The sequence below is a fragment of the Natator depressus genome, chromosome 6 (genome assembly GCF_965152275.1).
Source record: "Natator depressus isolate rNatDep1 chromosome 6, rNatDep2.hap1, whole genome shotgun sequence".
Taxonomy (NCBI): domain Eukaryota; kingdom Metazoa; phylum Chordata; order Testudines; family Cheloniidae; genus Natator; species Natator depressus.
This window is the reverse complement of record NC_134239.1, coordinates 20,215,361-20,234,337: the sequence shown is the minus strand read 5'-3', so window position 1 is coordinate 20,234,337 and position 18,977 is coordinate 20,215,361. Positions and strand designations below refer to the sequence as shown.

Genomic DNA, 18,977 nt, shown 5'->3' with positions numbered 1-18,977 from the left:
CCACCTGAGTAGCTGTAGCCATGGCTGAAGGAGTTTTAGGCATGTGTGGGGAATCTTGTCTCCCTTGCGATGACCAAGGTCCCCAGTAAGGCCACACAGGCATAGAGGTGTATAGAGCTTGAGACCACAGTGTAGGGAACCATGGTACTGGGAACCTCATCGCTCCCATTCATCTATCCCTTGAATAGTTCCTGAGGCTTCTATGGGAGGTAGAGGATGGACCCCAAGGGAAGTGGTACCGGGGGATCACAGCTGGGCCGATAAGGGTGCCTCCGCTGCCTGTCTGGGCTTCTGAGAGGCAATGTTTGCTAGGGCTATGTCCTGGGACTCCCCTGAGTCAGATGATGGTTTCATTGAAATGGTGGGACCATTGGTACCAGAAGTCACTGGTCTGATGGGTGGGGAAGGGGCCTCTGCTGCAGCAGGAGCAATGATTCATCCTTAGGTACGGGGACGACCCAAAGAATGGACGGGCCCGAGAGAAGTGGAGACTGTAGGCACGGCAGAAACACCTCCTCCAGTGTTATGAACTTCTATGTATATCCCGGGGCTTGTGGGGTGCCCATTGAGACTCTGGAAGATCCTGGTTCAGAAGTCAGAGCCAGCCAGTCTACATACCAGCGAGGCAGCACTGATGGAGCACCTGGAGCCACACTTGTAGCTGGGCACTCCAAGTGTCCTGGTATCAAGGTCATTGGCAGTATCAATGGATCCTACTTCTTCTTTGCCTTACCCGCCAGGGCCCTTGCAAGACATTTCGTCCAACATGGCATGGCTTGGAGAGGAAAAGTCTCTCTTATAAGCAGTCTGCTGTGGAGATCTGCTCTTATGCTGATGAGAGTGTTTCTTACTCTCATGGTATGGCGTGCCCTTGGGCTTTGGTACCGGTGTTACCCCAGAATTGAGGGGAGTGTTACCCCAAAATTTGATCAAGCTAATCACAGCCATATTGTGTGCATTGAACCACTATTAATTAATAAAATAAACCATCACATAGTTAATGGATAATTTGGACAAGCAGGGCTTTTGGAGGCAAGGTCAAATACTAGCAGCAGGCTTGCAGTTTCTGCTAATCAGAATGGGAGGAGGGGAAAAAAGAGTCAACAAATTGAGACCAAAAGAAAATAAGTGGATGGCGACCTAGAGTTTGGGCACCTTTGATATAGAAGCTTATTATGGCTAAGATGGCTAGGAATGCTTTGTTGAACTTATTGAAGTTAGGAGACATGATGACCCAGTAGGGGTCACTATGAGCTATGTGTTTTGTAAAAATTAATTATAAAAAGACTAGATAATAGAGTATACTTTGGAGCAGTTCTTTGAAGCTATTCTGAGTGACTTTTTCCGGATAGCATACTCCCTGGCAGGGCAGCGACCAGCAATCACTGACCTGCTTGATACCATCTCAGATTTTAGGTAATTATTTTGGATGTTTTAAACCAATTGTTTATGTTTGTGTGTGCTTAAATCTAATAAATAGTAGTTTTAGATGAGAGCATGCTTATTTCTATCAATCTTTCATCAGCCAGAAGAACTGTACCCCCATTGATTTATTCCTGACACCACCTGAAGTGAAACAGTTAAGTTACCACTGCTTTGGGTTCTGAAAACCCTGGGTAATACCAGCGTCTCCACACCATGGCTCGTGCTGGAAAGGGCATTACCAGTCGGAAGAGGCCACTGTACAGCGGGTGTCTCCCTGGCCAGGATCAGAGTGCTTTCAGAGCCTCATTGCCTCTTCCATCAGGAACTTGCAGAGTTGGAGCTCAAGGGCCTCTCTAGTTCTGGGTGGGAAGGACTTGCAGATGCTGCTCTTCACCAAGATGTGCGCCTCGACCAGACAGTAGAGGCACCATTGATGAGCTTCACTGATGGAAAAGGAGGAATAGGGGTTCCGACTCAGGCCATGCAGTGGTAAGACGAAACTGGAGTGGTATCAACCCACACCACCCCTTATATACTTGGTCAGGAGCATGAGGAGACACACTGTGAATATGTGGGTCAACAGACACTGCTTGGAAAAACTTCTGGACTCAGGTGCATGGCATGCATGCGCACCCACGTGTAAAATAAACATAGGAACCATCACTCAAAGAAGATAGGGTTGCCTCTTACAGAGTTCCCGTCCTAGAGTACCTCAGCGGTAGACATTTCTTCTGATTTTTCTGAGTTCTAGTTGCAGCCCTCTTTGCTCAGATTCTCATGCAGTCCCATGCAAGTGTCTGGAATTCCCTACTAATGTAGGGAAGAAGGCCTGGATCATAGTGAACAGCAATACTAGCAGTGCCAAAAAAAATCTTTGCAAGACAGGCTGGTGCTCAGGTCAGAATTTCCTGGACAGAGGGTGGTGAACAAATACAATGCAGGAGTATCAAATAAAAATTGTATTGAAGCACTGAAAACGGAGGGCTTACTGTTTAAACAACCACAGAACCAACCGGACAATGGGGAAAATAAAGCAAGGATATATGAAGAGCTGACACAATGCTAAAGTCACAGAAATTCAGGACCTCCTTCCCTCACCACAGCCAAGGAGGAAATTACTGGAATTATTTCTACTATATGTGGCATGACATGCAATGGCCAGAGGGAGTACTGGTTCACATTTACCCTACCAATACTGACGTCAGGAATAAAACATTCTTTGAACTGTGGGAGTTCTGCCAGACTCAGACTAGGAGGCAGAGACCGAAGTGCAAGAATCCTGCTGAATGATTGTTTAGATATTTGTCATTTCCACATTAAAAGCTCTTTTAAACATGTTATTTAGGGCAAAAACAACACTCAAACAGACCAATTTTGTGCTTCTGAGAGGTGTCACACTGAAAGCCTTGAAGAAAAAGGTCTCAGGCAACTTACTGACAACGTACTTACGATGGTGGCATACATTCAGCAGCTAATATATACATGAACACTCTGAAATGCTTTTATTACCTTTTGTAATTTTGCTCCTTCATTTTTATCAACAATTCCACTTGATAGCAATACTTTAAGAGTTTCTGTAGCTGTGTTTAGCACAGTTTGGACTGCCTGTTTGGTTTTCACAGCAGTAACAATATCTGGATAATCACGCTGCATTAAACCTAAAATAAATAAGAAATGTTCCAAGTTTTCTACTTAAATAGGCTTTCAATGGTAACACATTGAGGAGAAATACTAAGTCTGCTTGACAAATCAATAAAAGGAAAATTACTTGGTGTAATTCCATTTGTCATAGTCATTTCCTAGTCACTTATATAGAAAAAACCCTTCACCTAAAGTTATAAATCTGCTCTTACCATGAAGAAGGATGCAAAAAACAGACTATGACATCCTTCCTCCCCATCTATGTTTGAGGCAGATGAGCTTACATATGAAAATCAAACTCCAAAATTATAATTTTGGGAGAAAAATACTTTTTGCTCTAAGTAACAATATATAAAAGGGAAATATAAGCATCTGCCTATAGAACAGGAACTCTTTCATAGATATTAAGGTCAGAAGGGACCATTATGATCATCTAGTCTGACCTCCTGCACAATGCAGGCCACCGAATCTCACCCACCCACTCCTGCAATAAACCTCTCACCTATGTCTGAGCTACTGAAGTCCTCAAATCATGGTTTAAAGACTTCAAGGTGCAGAGAATCCTCCAGCAAGTGACCCGTGCCCCGTAATGCAGAGGAAGGCGAAAAACCCCCAGGGCCTCTTCCAATCTGCCCTGGAGGAAAATTCCTTCCCAACCCCAAATATGGCGATCAGCTGAACCCTGAGCATATGGGCAAGATTCACCAGCCAAATATCCAGGAAAGAATTCTCTGTAGTAACTCAAGATCTCACCCCATCTAACATTCCATCACAGGCCATTGGGCCTATTTACCATGAATAGTTAAAGATCAATTAATTGCCAAAATCATGTTATCCCATCATACCTTCTCCTCCATAAACTTATTGAGTTTAATCTTGAAGCCAGATAGGTCTTTTGCCCCCATTGCTTCCCTTGGAAGGCTGTTCCAGAACTTCACTCCTCTGATGGTTAGAAACCTTTGTCTAATTTCAAGTCTAAACTTCCTGATGGCCAGTTTATATCCATTTGTTCTTGTGTCCACATTGGTACTGAGCTTAAATAATTCCTCTCCCTCTCTGGTATTTATCCCTCCGATATATTTATAGAGCAATCATATCTCCCCTCAACCTTCTTTTGGTTAAACAAGCCAAGCTCCTTGAGTCTCCTTTCATAAGACAGGTTTTCCATTCCACGGATCATCCTAGTAGCCCTTCTCTGTACCTGTTCCAGTTTGAATTCATCCTTCTTAAACATAGGAGACCAGAACTGCACACAGTATTCCAGGTGAGGTCTCACCAGTGCCTTGTATAACGGTACTAACACCTCCTTATCTCTACTGGAAATACCTCGCCTGATGCATCCTAAGACCGCATTAGCTTTTTTCATGGCCATATCACATTGGCGGCTCATAGTTCATCCTGTGGGCAACCAATAGTCCAAGGTCCTTCTCCTCCTCCATTACTTCTAATTGATGCGTCCCCAGCTTATAATTAAAATTCTTGTTATTAATCCCTAAATGCATGACTTTACACTTCTCACTATTAAATTTCATCCTATTACTATGACTCCAGTTTACAAGGTCATCCAGATCCTCCTGTATGATATCCTGGTCCTTCTCTAAATTGGCAATACCTCCCAGCTTTGTATCATCTGCAAACTTTATTAGCACACTTCCACTTTTTGTGCAGAGGTCAGTAATAAAAAGATTAAATAAGACTGGTCCCCAAACCGATCCCTGAGGAACTCCACTGGTAACCTCCCCCCAGCCTGACAGTTCACCTTTCAGTATGACCCGCTGTAGTCTCCCCTTTAACCAATTCCTTATCCACCTTTCAATGTTCATATTGATCCCCATCTTTTCCAGTTTAACTAATAATTCCCCATGTGGCACCGTATCAAACGCCTTTCTGAAATCTAGGTAAATTAGATCCACTGCATTTCCTTTGTCTAAAAAATCTGTTACTTTCTCAAAGAGAGAGATCAGGTTGATTTGGCACGATCTACCTTTTGTAAAACCATATTGTATTTTGTCCCATTTACCACTGACCTCAATGTCCTTAACTACTTTCCCGTTCAAAGTTTTTTCGAAGTCCTTGCATACTAAAGATGTCAAACTAACAGGTCTGTAGTTACCCGGATCACTTTTTTTCCCTTTCTTAAAAATAGGAACTATGTTAGCAATTCTCCAGTCATACGGTACAACCCCTGAGTTTACAGATTCATTAAAAATTCTTACTAATGGGCTTGCAATTTCATGTGCCAATTCCTTTAATATTCTTGGATGAAGATTATCTGGGCTCCCCGATTTAGTCCCATTAAGCTGTTCAAGTTTCGCTTCTACCTCAGATATGGTAATATCTACCTCCATATCCTCATTCCCATTTGTCATTGCTACCATTATCCCTAAGATCCTCATTAGCCTCATTAAAGACTGAGGCAAAGTATTTGTTTAGATATTGGGCCATGCCTAGATTATCCTTAACCTCCACTCCATCCTCAGTGTTTAGCGGTCCCACTTCTTCTTTCTTTGTTTTCTTCTCTGTTGAACAACGAGGGACTGTTCCTCTATGTTACATGACTGTATGTATGTATGCATGCACAACTGGTGTTTGCCCATGATTTCAATTCCAACTTTCTGCTAGCTTTGTGATTTTTTTATTATTGTTGCGTTGGGATTTTTGTCATATAGTTGAGATATCTATGGACTGACTCAGCAACAGGCAACGTCTAAGATTTGACATCTACAAGCAAGAAACTCTTAGCCAGCCAGTGAGTCCATCAATGTTAAAACAGTGGAACTACAAAAAAACAAAACAAAAAACCAACCACCTCCCCCCAAAAAAGGTTACTAACCTTTCCATAACTGTTATTCTTTGAGACGTGTTGCACATATCCACATATCCATTTCCACATTAGATGTGTGCGTGCCTCAAGCACAATTGCTGGAAATTTTTTCTACAGTGGTACCTGTCAGGTCAGCTCTAGTGCCCTCTGGTGCTGTGTGCTCATGGCACCGGTATAAAGAGACCCAAAGACACAGCACCCCACTCAGTTCCTTCTTGCTGGCCAACTCTGACAGAGGGGTAGGAGGCTGAGTTGTGGAATGGATATGTGCAACACATCTTGAAGAACAACAGTTATGGAAAGGTTACTAACCGTTTTTTTCTTCGAGTGCTTGCACATGTCCATTCCACATTAGGTGACCCCCCCCAAGCAAAGGAAGGAGGTGGGGTCAGTGTTCATGGACATATTGATTGTAGTACGGCTCAACCAAACCCAGCGTCATCCCTGGCCTGCTAGGTGATGGTGTAGTGGGAAGAAAATGCGTGCACTTATGACTGAGTTGCCACTATGCAAATGTCCTAGATAGGGACCTGGACCAGGAATGCTGCTGAGGAAGCTTGCACCCTTTTAAAACAGGCAGTCAAGATAACTGGTGACGGGACCTCCGCCTGCTCATAGCATGTGCAAATGCATGCTGCAATCCAGGATGAGATCCTCTGAGCGGAGACAGGAAGGCCTTTCATCCTCTCAGCTACTGCTGCAAAGAGCTGTGTGGATCTACGAAACGGTTTTGTTCTCTCTATATAGAACACTAGGGCATGTCTAACATCCAGCATGTGGAGGCGTCACTCCTCTCCATTTGCGTGCAGTTTTGGGAAGAAAACTCTCAGGAAAATTGCCTGATGACTGTGAAATTGCGAAACCACCTTCAGGAAGAATGTGGGGTGAGGGCATAGCTGTACCTTGTCCTTAAAGAAGACATGTACAGGAGTTCTGACGTAAGGGCCTGAACCTCTGAGACCCTTCTGGCTGAAGTAACAGCAACCAGAAAGGCCACTTTCCAGGAAAGGTATGACCGAGGGCAGGTCACCAATGGCTCAAATGGGGGGGCTCATGAGTTTTGACAAGACCAGGTTTAGGTCCCTTGGGGGAATGGGCTCCCAAATCTGTGAATATAGTCTTTCTAGGCCCTTGAGGAAACTGATGGACATTCTGTGCAAGAAAACTGATGGGCCATCCTGGGGGTGGAATGGCGAAATTACTGTTACATGTATCTTAACTGATGATATTGCCAGACCTTCCTGTTTCAGATGTAGCAAATATTCCAGAACAGTCTGCAGAGATGATCATGTGCGTGGGAGACCTTGCTGGGAAGTCCAAATGGGAAAACGCTTCCACTTGGCACAGTATGTAGCTCTGGTAGAGGGCTTCCTGCTATCTAGAAGGACCTAGCGGACTTGCTCTGAACAGGCCAAATCTACAGGATTCAGCCAAGGAGCTTACAAGCTTTCAGGTGGTGGTTCAGGTGAAGCATTCAACTGTGGTCCTGTGAGATCAGGTCCAGGAGGGGAGGGAACGGTATTGGAGTCGCTACTGATGAAGCATGATACAGTGTGATGAACCAGTGCTACTGATGCAGCATGATGAACCAGTGCTGATGGGGCCAGGTTGGGACTATGAGAATGACCCACACTTTGTCCCATTTGATCTTAAGCAGGACCTTGTGCACAAGTGGAATGGGAGGGAAAGTGTAGATAAGGTGCACCATCCAAGGGAGCAAGAAAGTGTTCGTGAGCGAACCCGGACTGTGGCCTCACAGGGAACAAAACTGGTGACATTTCCTGTTGTGACTGCTCTGAGTTCCCTGATGTTCATATGTGATGATAGCTTTTCCACAGGTGAGCCCCCCAATCCTAACTCTGACATGTCCAAGACTAGGGATATCGAAGGCTGGGGCCTGACAAAGGGGACACCTGTGCAGACCATCAGAGTGTCCCACCACCGATCGAGAGGTAAGGCCCAGGGGAGGTACACTGAGCACCGAGTCCAAGTAGCGGTGGCTTGGTGGGTACACCAAGGCCAGCCAAGCTTGAAGGGATCTGAGGCATAGCCTTGCATACTGCACTATGTATGTGCGTGAGGCCATGTGACCTAGAAATTTGAGGCAGAAACAAGTCATCGTGATAGTGCTGGTCAAGACCCAGCCTATTAATTACACCATCATCTGAAAGCAGACTTCTGGGAAGAAGGGGTTGGCCTGGGTGGAGTCAAGCACCACTCCAATAAACTCTATCCTATGCACCAGGGTGAGGGTAGACTTCTGTTAGTTTATAAGCAGGCCCAGCACCTGAAAGGTTGACTGAATGAGGTGGACACTGGCATCCACCTGTGTCTCAAACTGGCCTTTGACTTGAGACATCGAGATACAGATAGACTTTTACCCCTCACCAGAATGGAAGCATGTCCTCTGGAATGGTGGCCGAAGCATGAAGGGGCATACGAATGTTTAGCATATCTGGCATGTAAACCTTGTAATGCCGGCTACAAAAGTGCCATGTGAACGCCTGTTCTCACTTTCTGGTGACATTGTAAATAAGAAGCGGGCAGCATTATCTCCCGTAAATGTAAACAAACTTGTTTGTTTTAGCGATTGGCTGAACAAGAAGTAGGACTGAGTGGACTTGTAGGCTCTAAAGTTTTACAATGTTTTGTTTTTGAATGCAGTTATATAACAAAAAAATCTACATTGTAAATTGCACTTTCATGATAAAGAGATTGCACTACAGTACTTGTATGAGGTGAATTGAAAAAATACTATTTTTGTTTATCATTTTTACAGTGCAAATATTCGTAAACAAAAATATAAAGTGAGCACTGTACACTTCGTATTCTGTATCGTAATTGAAATCAATATATTTGAAAATGTAGAAAAACATCCAAAAATATTTAATACATTTCAATTTGGATTCTATTGTTTAACAATGTGATTAAAACTGCGATTAATCGTGATTAATTTTTTCAATGAGAGACCGAAGCTATGTTGATGAGAGAGCATTTCCCATTGACATAGCGTGGTGGAGATACTGCTTTAAGTCGATATAAGGTGCGTTGACTTAAGTTACGTAACTTACATAACTTTACTAGCGTAACTTACATCGTCTTACTGCATTAGTATAGACAAGGCCTTCGTGATAAACTATTACTTTCCTATGAAAGGTATAGACATGAATACATGATAACAAAGAGGGCTTAAAAATCCAGTCTCTCAACCAGTTTGCCTGAGATACACCTACCTGTTTCACCTCTTCACCAAAACCCTTTAAAAAGCTTTGGCTGTTGGGTCTGCACACACGATATCCTAAGGAACTGAATATATAGAGCCAAAGGTACATAAGGAGCCTTGGCTCCAATCCACTCCGTCTTTTCTTTCAGCTATTTCAAAATACAGTACATAGACTGCAAAGAAATGGGGATGGAGGATGAATCGTGTAGATCTACGCAGACAGTCATCTTGAAGTTGTTATCATAACCCTTTTTTCTTTTTCAAGGTTAACTGAGCACATGTGATGGCCAATTTAGCTACTTTGTCACTAGATTTAGTGACTTTTTGGTTTTCCTAGCAAGAAAATAAGTGTTAAAGTGACCAGTGACAAATCTAGAGACTTTCACTGCCAATTACAGTGACATTCAGAAAAAGAAGTCACCAATATATATAGTCACAGAATCATTCACAAGCAGCTCAACAGTGTTAATAAAATCCATTCCATGTTCTTCTTACTACATTCTTTTTCACACCAAATCAATGTAATTACGTCTCAATTGAGCATGTCCTTGGAATCCATCACATTCCAGGGCTTCGTGGGCTGAGATGACTATAATGGGTAGGCAAGGAAAAGAAGTTTGTGGAGGCTAATTAAATACTTTGCTAAAGCCAGGCACACTTTGGACAGAGCAGCACATTAGCCAGGGCTAGTTTTTACCCAAATGTGTTCTTTCTCTCTGCTGTGTTGTAGGTAGCACACCCTGTGATGTAGGGAAAGATGGCTAATGAAGCAGGCTGGGTGGGGGAGGCAGCAGGGATGCCATTTCAGATTTTGGTAGGTGGGGCAACTTTAACCGTGATTCCAAAGGCTACTTGGGCACCTGAAAACTCTCGATTTTTTGCAGATAATAACTTAGATACAGTGCTCCTGTCAGATAATAATTTCTAATTCCTATAGAAAGAAAGAAAATTAAATAAATATTAGACCCACTGAGCTCTAATATTTGTTCTGACATCTTGTATCAATTCACTTAAGGGACACAGGTTACGTTAAAAAAAATAATGTATATTTTTACTTTCTTACTAACTCTTGAACACAAAAATTGAAGAAATTGTAGAAAAACCTAGTTTACTTTCTATCACTTTTTTGCAGTTCAACAAGCTTGGAATAGATCATTTAACCTCTGGATACACCCTATTAGGGCAAGGCCCCATGAGTTCATAATGCGCCTGCCTGGGGCTCTAGGGATGTTTCCCCACTACAAATAATAGACTAGAAAATTACTTTAAACAGGAGTGCAACTGACACTTTCAAGTCACTTTCATAGTATTGCCAACCCCAAATATTCAAAAATCAAGAATCAGGCTCACCAAAAATCATGAGACTGGCTTTAAAATAATGAGATTATGTCACAATAATAGATTTGGTGTTTTTTATTTACATTCTGCTTTTTGAGCCTTTAAGTCGCATTTTGAAGCTTTCTCCACAGCCACAAGGGCTAGAAACTTCATTTTTCTTTAAGAATGAAGGCTGAAATCATCACATACCCACTTGACTCCAGGAGCTGGGGCTTTAAGGAAAACAATAATTATCATGAGACTCATGATAAAATCATGAGAGTTGGCAACACTGCTTTCATTTCTGAACAAAACTCAGAACAAAAAATTCTGTTTAAAGGCGAGTTACTTTCCAGAAGGCTCTTAAACACAACACTACAGTGACTGAGTTGCAGTTTTCAAAGGAGAATATTTTAAATCAAACACCAAGAAAATTCCACATTTTAAAGTTGGGGAAAAAATTGAGACTTCTGAGGTATATCAGGGCCCCTGCAGGCAGGAAAGGAAAATAAACAGGCACAGGAGCCCTGGGCAGCTCTTCCTCTTGAAAGAAAGCTAGAGGATCAGATCTTCTAGTCCTTAATCAAGTAAAACTTCTATTGCCATCAGTGCCTCCACTCACGGATATAAACATTACATTGAACATGTGATAGCATGTGCGGTCAATAACTATACATTTCAAACTTAAATATCTGAACCATCTTATCCAGAGATACAACAACACATCTTATATGCATTGGCTCAGGGACTACATTTTCTGGGATATTCTGAACAATGCTGAGCTCACAGATTGTGCCCAGTGAATAATACAAATCATGACAACAATGGTTGACTTTATGGATTATGTGGATGCAATTTCTATTCTTTGTTCTGGAATCGGTCTGAATACAGCTGAAACCCTAAGAATTTGATATATAATCACACCTGATACTCATTCCTTCCTTTTCTCAAACTCAAATGCAGCAGAGAGAAAAGCTGGTCCAGCGGATAGGGAACTAGCCCTGAGAGACCTGGGTTCTACTTCCCCATCCCCATGGACTTCCTGTATGACCTCAGATCAATGTCTTAGGGACAGAGTTTCAAAGTTTTTTAGGCACCCAAAGATGCAGCTAGGCATCTAGTGAGGCTCAGAAAGCACCTAACCTTCTAGGCACCTTTGAAAATCCCACTAGGTGCCTACATACCTTAGAAAGGTTGGTTTCAGAGTAGCAGCCGTGTTAGTCTGTATCCGCAAAAAGAACAGGAGTACTTGTAGCACCTTAGAGACTAACAAATGTATTTCAGCATAAGCTTTTGTGGGCTAAAACCCACTTCATCGGATGCATGCAGTGGAAAATACAGTAGGAAGATCTATATACACACAGAGAACATGAAATAATGGGTGTTATCATACACACTATAACGAGAGTCATCAGTTAAGGTGAGCTATTACCAGCAGGAAAGAAAAAAAACCTTTTGTAGTGATGATCAAGATGGCCCATCTTGATCATCACTACAAAAGGTTTTTTTTCTTTCCTGCTGGTAATAGCTCACCTTAACTAATCACTCTCGTTATAGGGTGTATGATAACACCCATTATTTCATGTTCTCTGTGTGTATATAGATCGTCCTACTGTATTTTCCACTGCATGCATCCGATGAAGTGGGTTTTAGCCCACAAAAGCTTATGCTCAAATAAATTGGTTAGTCTCTAAGGTGCCACAAGTACTCCTTTTCTTTGAAAATCTGGTTATCTCCCTGTGCCTCCAGTTCCCCATCTGTACAATGGGAATAACAGCACTATTCTACCTCACCAAGGGGCTGTGATGTGAGGCACTCAGATACTACAGTGATGGGGGGCCACATAAGTACCACAGGTAGAATAGGAACTTCTCTATACTACTGCTATCCCTTCCCTGTGTTTTGGCCCCTTCTTTTCATTTATGCCCCCAACATCTTCCTCTTTTCTGAATGAACCGTTGGTTCAGAAGTCTTGGCTGTATTTCTTCTGAGTCTCCTGCATTCTCTCTTCAATCCTCACAGCCCCCCCCCCGCCCTCCTCCCCCGGATTCCTACCTAATCACATCAGCCACACCATCAGGGGCTCGTTCACCTGTACATCTACCAATGTGATATATGCCATCATGTGCCAGCATTGCCCCTCTGCCACGTACATTGGCCAAACTGGACAGTCTCTATGCTAAAGAATAAATGAACACAAATCAGACGTCAAGAATAATAACTTTCAAAAACCAGTCGGAGAACACTTCAACCTCCCTGGACACTCAATTACAGACTTAAAAGTGGCAATTCTTCAACAAAAATACTTCAAAAACAGACTCCGATGAGAAACTGCAGAACTGGAATTAATTTGCAAACTGGACACCATCAAATTAGGCCTGAATAAAGATTGGGAGTGGATGGGTCATTACACAAACTAAAAACTATTTCCCCATGCTAATTTTTCCCCCTACTGTTACTCACATCTTCTTGTCAACTGTTTGAAATGGGCCATCCTGATTACCACTACAAACGTGATTTTTCCTCCTGCTGATAATCATAGAATATCAGGGTTGGAAGGGACCTCAGGTCATCTAGTCCAACCCCCTGCTCAAAGCAGGGCCAATCTCCAATTTTTGCCCCAGATCCCTAAAGGGCCCCCTCAAGGATTGAACTCACAACCCTGGGTTTAGCAGGCCAATGCTCAAACCACTGAGCTATCCCTGCCTCCCTCCCCAATAGCCCACTTTAATTGAATTGTCTCATTAGAATTGGTAAGGCAACCCCCATCTTTTCATGTACTCTGTATATATGTCTTCCTACTGTATTTTCCACTCCATGCATCTGATGAAGTGGGTTTTAGCCCATAAAAGCTTATGCCCAAATAAATTTGTTAGTCTCTAAGGTGCCACAAAAGTACTCCTTGTTGTTTTTGCTGATATAGGCTACCATGGCTACCACTCTGAAACCTGTTTTATAGGTTCATCTAACGACTTCCAGATCCTTAATTTAATTACCAGCCTCTTCTTATCTTAATCACCCTGCCTCTGTTTGTAAACAAAACACTGATTCCCGGCCCCAGGGACACAAGTTGGGAGAAGCACCTCTCTGCAGAACTCACATTCCACACTAATGCTGAGCAGTTAAGAGCTCCACCTGGGAGCCCACCTCCTGTATGAAACTCAGGGGGGGCTGCAGCCCCCCTTCCCTACCTAATTGACGCCCTTGGGAGGCAGGTTAGCTAGCAAGGAGAGCTGCAAAGATGGAAGGTGGAGTGAGAAGAGACAGGCCATGGCAGGGGGCAACGGGCCTCCAGGGATGAAGCCCTTACTACAAATATCAAAGGTGGAGCTAGCTTGATTTTGGTTCTCCTTTACTCCCTTTCACCTGGCTAGGCCTGGGCTTAGCTGCCCAGCTGTTATCAGAAATGAAACCCTGGAAACAGGGAAAAGGGGTCCGGCTAGTGGATTTTTGCTTTTAAATCTACTTTCTTGATTCCCTGCAGTGCCGAGCTCTGGTCAGGGGAATGCCCTCTTCCCCCGATTCTGGGCTCTCCCTTTCACTCACTTGTTGGCTCAAACCCAGGCTGGCAAGAAAGGGAGGCTCAGCTGAAATTAACCAACCCCAGCCAACCTGGGCTGCAGTGAACAGAACGCCCTTCCCAATGAACAGCGTGCGCCCTCCGGATGATGACAGTGTACTCTTGTAGTTGCTTCTGGTGCGTAACAGAATGTAGTAAGAAGAGCGTGGAATGGATTTTATTAACACTATTGAGCTGCTTGTGAATGATTTTGAAACTATACTCGCCTGTGTGTGTGTGTGTGTGTGTGTATATCTATATAAAATTCTCTGTTGAATTCCCTGGAAATTTTGTTCAGTGACATTTTTTACTCCTTTTGCATGCTTTAAACAGCTATATCTAGCGACTTTTTCAGGGTCTGTCTGGTGACTTCCTGCTATGTGGAGTCAGCACACTGACTATAAGGTATCTCCATTTTACATACCTAGCTCTTTCATAGCATCTTGTTTATTCTTTTCCATAATTTTATTTATTTCCTGTAAAATAAAGGAAAATGCAATTTCTATTAGGAAAGATACATACACCTTTGTGAGTTCATATTTTAAATACATTTTAGTACAAATATTGTGGAAGTCCGTTAAATATAGGGGGTTAGCAGTGAGTGAGTTAGGGTTAGAATGACATCAAGCCATAACCCATGTTGTAGAAGGACCAGGCTCCTTTTGGAATACTTAGAGGAGGTCCAGTTGACCAAGAATACTTGAGGTCTGCCAGATGGGGTAGCAGCTCCATCACCCTTTGAAAAGGTGCAGTATGCACATCATGTATCAGCTGTGCTAGAATTTGTTTTTAATCATTCTGACATCTTTATTTTATCTATTTTAATTTCCTGTTATCAATTTAAATCTATAACTTTTTAAAGAATATAAATTAAAATGTTCAAAAGCACACATTTTAAACCATTTCCTATACTTTCTATTATTTTCCCTCACCTTAGAAATTGTCTCATGACCAGAAATCTGCTCAATTAAATATTTTGTATCTTCTTCACCTTGGACATATCCCTTAGCAATATCATATCTAAAGGTTAACTGTTTGTTTATTTGTTTTTCCAATAGGTATATCAATTTTGGTATCACAAGCTGAAATAAATAATAATGAAATAAGTCACATCTGCAAACAAAATACATGATCTAATAAAAATGTCAACTTTTCTAATAGAATTCTTATACAGATTAATACACTTCACATGTATGTTTATATTTCATTTAACTTTGATTTATGTAAATACTACAACAGAGTGTCTGTCCAGATGCTTGATATGCTCTTAACATAACTTAGAAGTTCAGCAGTACAATTTAATATAACCTATGTTAGTTCTCCAGAAAACCAAGGTTGCCATTGTTTAGTGAAAAATCTCCTAAACGTCCTCTTTATAAAGTGTCTTGTAAATCTTATACTTACTTTTTATGCTGGGGTGGAAGTAGGAGTAGAGAAAGGAAATAGTTTAGCCACTATAGTTACAGTGAATTCCAAGGAGGAAAACACCAACTAAATCAATTAAAGACTATCATTGCTGTGAGTAAAAGTTCTTTGATTGTCGCCTGCCAACTAAACTAACAGCTTCCTCCTTGAGCTTCCTGTTTTAGAATCAATAAGTGATTATTTGCTGTGTTAGCAGCAATATTGGGGTAAAATCATCAATTAACTTAACTGTCATTATTTTCAACCTTAGAATTTGTAACAGTTTTTTTATTTTACTCTTGAATGTTTACTTTTAATAAAATTCATAAATGACACAATTATTTTTCCTTTAATTGGCAATTTGGGTCAGAACCCTCCAGAACCTAGGTGAATCAGTCAAGCCACTTTTGAGCCTAGATAGCTCTCCTTAAATTAAACCCTTTGGTTTTGACAATAGCTCACTGCACTAAGTGGAGGAAAAAACGGTTACCCATCTTTTGTAACTGTTGTTCTTCGAAATGTGTTGCTCATGTCCATTTCATTCTACTTCATTATTGGTGTGTCTTCACCCATGTGCATGGAGGTTGGAGACTTTTGCCTTAGTGGGTTAGGCTGTGGTGCCCTCTGGGGTGACTCGCTCACGCCGCAGTATATCAGGCGCTGCTGGCACTACGCCCTCTCTGTTCCTTCTTGCCGACAACTCCGACAGAGGGGTAGGAGGGCGGGTAATGGAACAGACATGAGCAACACATCTCGAAGAACAACAGTTATGAGAGGTGGGTAACTATTTTTTATTCTTCGAGTGTTTGTTCACGTTGATTCAATTCCACGTGACTCTCAAGCAGAATCCTTGGAGGTGGGCTCAGAGTTCACAGTCTTGCAGAGATTGGAGCACCGCTCTACCGAAACCAGTGTCATCATGAGCTTGCTGGGTCAGGGCATAATGCAAAGCAAGTGTGTGGACGGACAACCAGGTTGCGGCCTGACTAATTTCTTGGATCAACACCTGAGCGAGGAAGGCTGCTGATGACACCTCCACCCTAGTTGAATGAGCCGTCACAATCGCCTGCAGGAGCACCTTTGCCAGCTCATAACAGTAGCGGATTCAGGCCATGATCCAGGATGAGATTCTCTGGGAAGACACTGGGCAACCCTTCATCCTGTCTGTGACAGCAACAAACAACTGCGTAGACCTACGGAACGGCTTCGTTCATTCTATATAGAAGGCCAGTGCCTGCCTGACATCTAGGGTATGCAGCCTGCATTCCTCATCCATTGCATATTTGGACACAGGACTGGTAGGTATATGTCTTAACCAGTATGGAACTGAGAGACGACTTTGGGCAGAAAGGCCAGGTGCGGGCACAGCTGGACCTTGTCCTTACAGAAGACCGTATAAGGCAGTTCCGACGTGAGCACCCTGATTTTGGACACCCTACGGGCCGAAGTTATAGCAACCAAGAAGGCAACCTTCCAGGAGAGAAGCAGAAGGGAGCAGGGAGCCAAGGGCTTCAAGTGTGGGCCCATGAGCCTAGACAGCATAAGATTCAGGTAATGGGGTGGGGACCGGGTCCCAGACATGCGGGTAAACGCACATCACACCTTTCACGAACCAGTCGTCATCTGATGGGCGAAGATGGACCTGCCTTGGAATGGAGGGTGGAACATTGATATGGCCGCCAGGTGAACCTTGACCGAGGATAGCAACAGGCCCTGGAGCTTAAGATGTAGCAACTAGTCCAGGATGCTTTGCAGTGGGGCCTCTTCTGCATGAAAGTGATGATCCGAGGTCCAACATGTGAACCGCTTCCACTTTGCCGTGTTGGTGGCCCTGGTGGACGGTTTCCTCCTACCCAGCAGAACCTGCTGGACAGCAGCAGAACACTGCCATTCATCCCCACTCAGCCACGAGTAGCCAGGCTGTCAAGTGCAGTGCCGCCAGGTTCGGATGCAGCAGATTGACGTGGCTCTGAGATAGCAGATCTTGCTGAAGAGGTAGCTGCAGCGTGGTGGCTGCCGAAAGACTCAGCAGCATGCCGAACTAGTGTTGATGAGGCCACGCTGGGACTATGAGGATGATTGTTGCTTTGTCTTGCTTCACCTTGAGCAGGACTCTGAGGATTAATGGCACCGGCAGGAAGGCATACATCAGAGCTCCCGAACACTGAATCAGGAAGGTGTCCGACAGGGAGCCCTTGTCCCTGCCCTGCAGAGAATAGAACACGTGGCACTTTCTTTTTTGCCTGGATGCAAACAGGTCCACCAGGGAGTCCCCCGCCTATGGAAGATTAGGCTGACCACCTCCAAATGGAACGAACATTCATGGCGAGACGAGAAGGTCCTGCTGAGGTGATCTGCCAGGATGTTCTTGGCTCCGGGCAGGTAGATGGTTACCAGATGAATGGCATATCGCACACAAAAATCCCAGAGGCTGAGCGCTTCCTGACAAAGGGCTGAAGACCTGGCACCACCCTGCCTGTTGATCTAATACATCGTAGTGGTATTTTCTGTAAGGACCAGCACCACCTTGCCTTTCAAGTGGGGCAAGAAGGCCTGGCAGACCAGGCGAACTGCTTTGAGCTCCCTGACATTGATATGAAGGGCAAGATCATTGTGGAGCCAGTGGCCCTGGGTGCTGAGCTCACCCATATGGGCTCCCACACCCAGATCTGCCACATCCAAGACCATGGTGATCGATGGAGATGGGATTGCAAAGGGGACTCCCTGCAGCACCGACCTGGGATCCTGCCACCAATCAAGAGACAGGAGGACGTGGTTTGACACTGTGACCACACAGTCCAGGGTGTGCCTGCTGGGGGTGTAGACCGAGGCTAGCTACACTTGCAGAGGCTGCAGATGAAGACGGGCATAGCTAACCACATATGTGCACGCGGTCATGTGGCCCATCAGTCGCAGGAACATGTGAGCCGTAGTGAGTGGGTGGCTCTTTATGTGGGAAATTAAGCTTGACATGGCCTGAAAACGCACTTCCGGAAGGAAGGCGCTGGCCCACATGGAGTCGAGGACCACTCCGATAAACTCTATCCTTTGGACTGGCATTAACATGGACTTTTCCGTGTTTATTAACAGGCCCGGGTCGCTGCAGGTGGACCGCACCAGATCGAGGCTCCTGTGCACCTTCCCAGGAGACTTGCCCTTGATGAGCCACTCGTTGATATATGGGAAGATCTGGACCCCTTGACGTCTCAGGTAAACCGCTACCAGCGCCATGCATTTCGTGAACACCCTGGGGGCCAAAGACAGGTCAAAGGGTAGCACCATGAAATGGAAGTGACGCCCAACCACTATGCAATGCAGGAAATGCCTGTGCCCTGGGAATATGGAGACATGAAAGTAAGCGTCCTTTAAGTCGAGAGGATCCAGGGATGGGATGATGGAGGTCAGGGAGACCATGCAGAACTTCAACTTCTTGAGAGACATGTTGGGGTCACCCAGGTCCAGAATGGGGCTGAGACCCCCTTTGCCTTTGGGATTAGGAAGTAGTGGGATTAGAATCCTCTTCTTTCCATATCTCGAGGAACCTCCTCCGCAGCCCCCAAGCCCAGGAGATTTTCGACCTCCTG

The 18,977-nt window shown here is 43.9% G+C and overlaps 1 protein-coding gene across 1 annotated transcript in view; it reads right to left on the bottom strand.

The window, feature by feature from the left end:
- Window positions 1-18,977, bottom strand: part of LOC141989734 (solute carrier family 9 member C1-like) — a 293,130-nt gene that overhangs the window by 88,627 nt on the left and 185,526 nt on the right. Inside the window, exons 17-19 of the mRNA XM_074956659.1 lie at window positions 14,922-15,071; window positions 14,414-14,465; window positions 2,935-3,083 (exon numbers count right to left, since the gene is read on the bottom strand). Coding sequence (XP_074812760.1) covers window positions 2,935-3,083; window positions 14,414-14,465; window positions 14,922-15,071 — 351 coding nt within the window. The remainder of the gene's footprint in view (window positions 1-2,934; window positions 3,084-14,413; window positions 14,466-14,921; window positions 15,072-18,977) is intronic.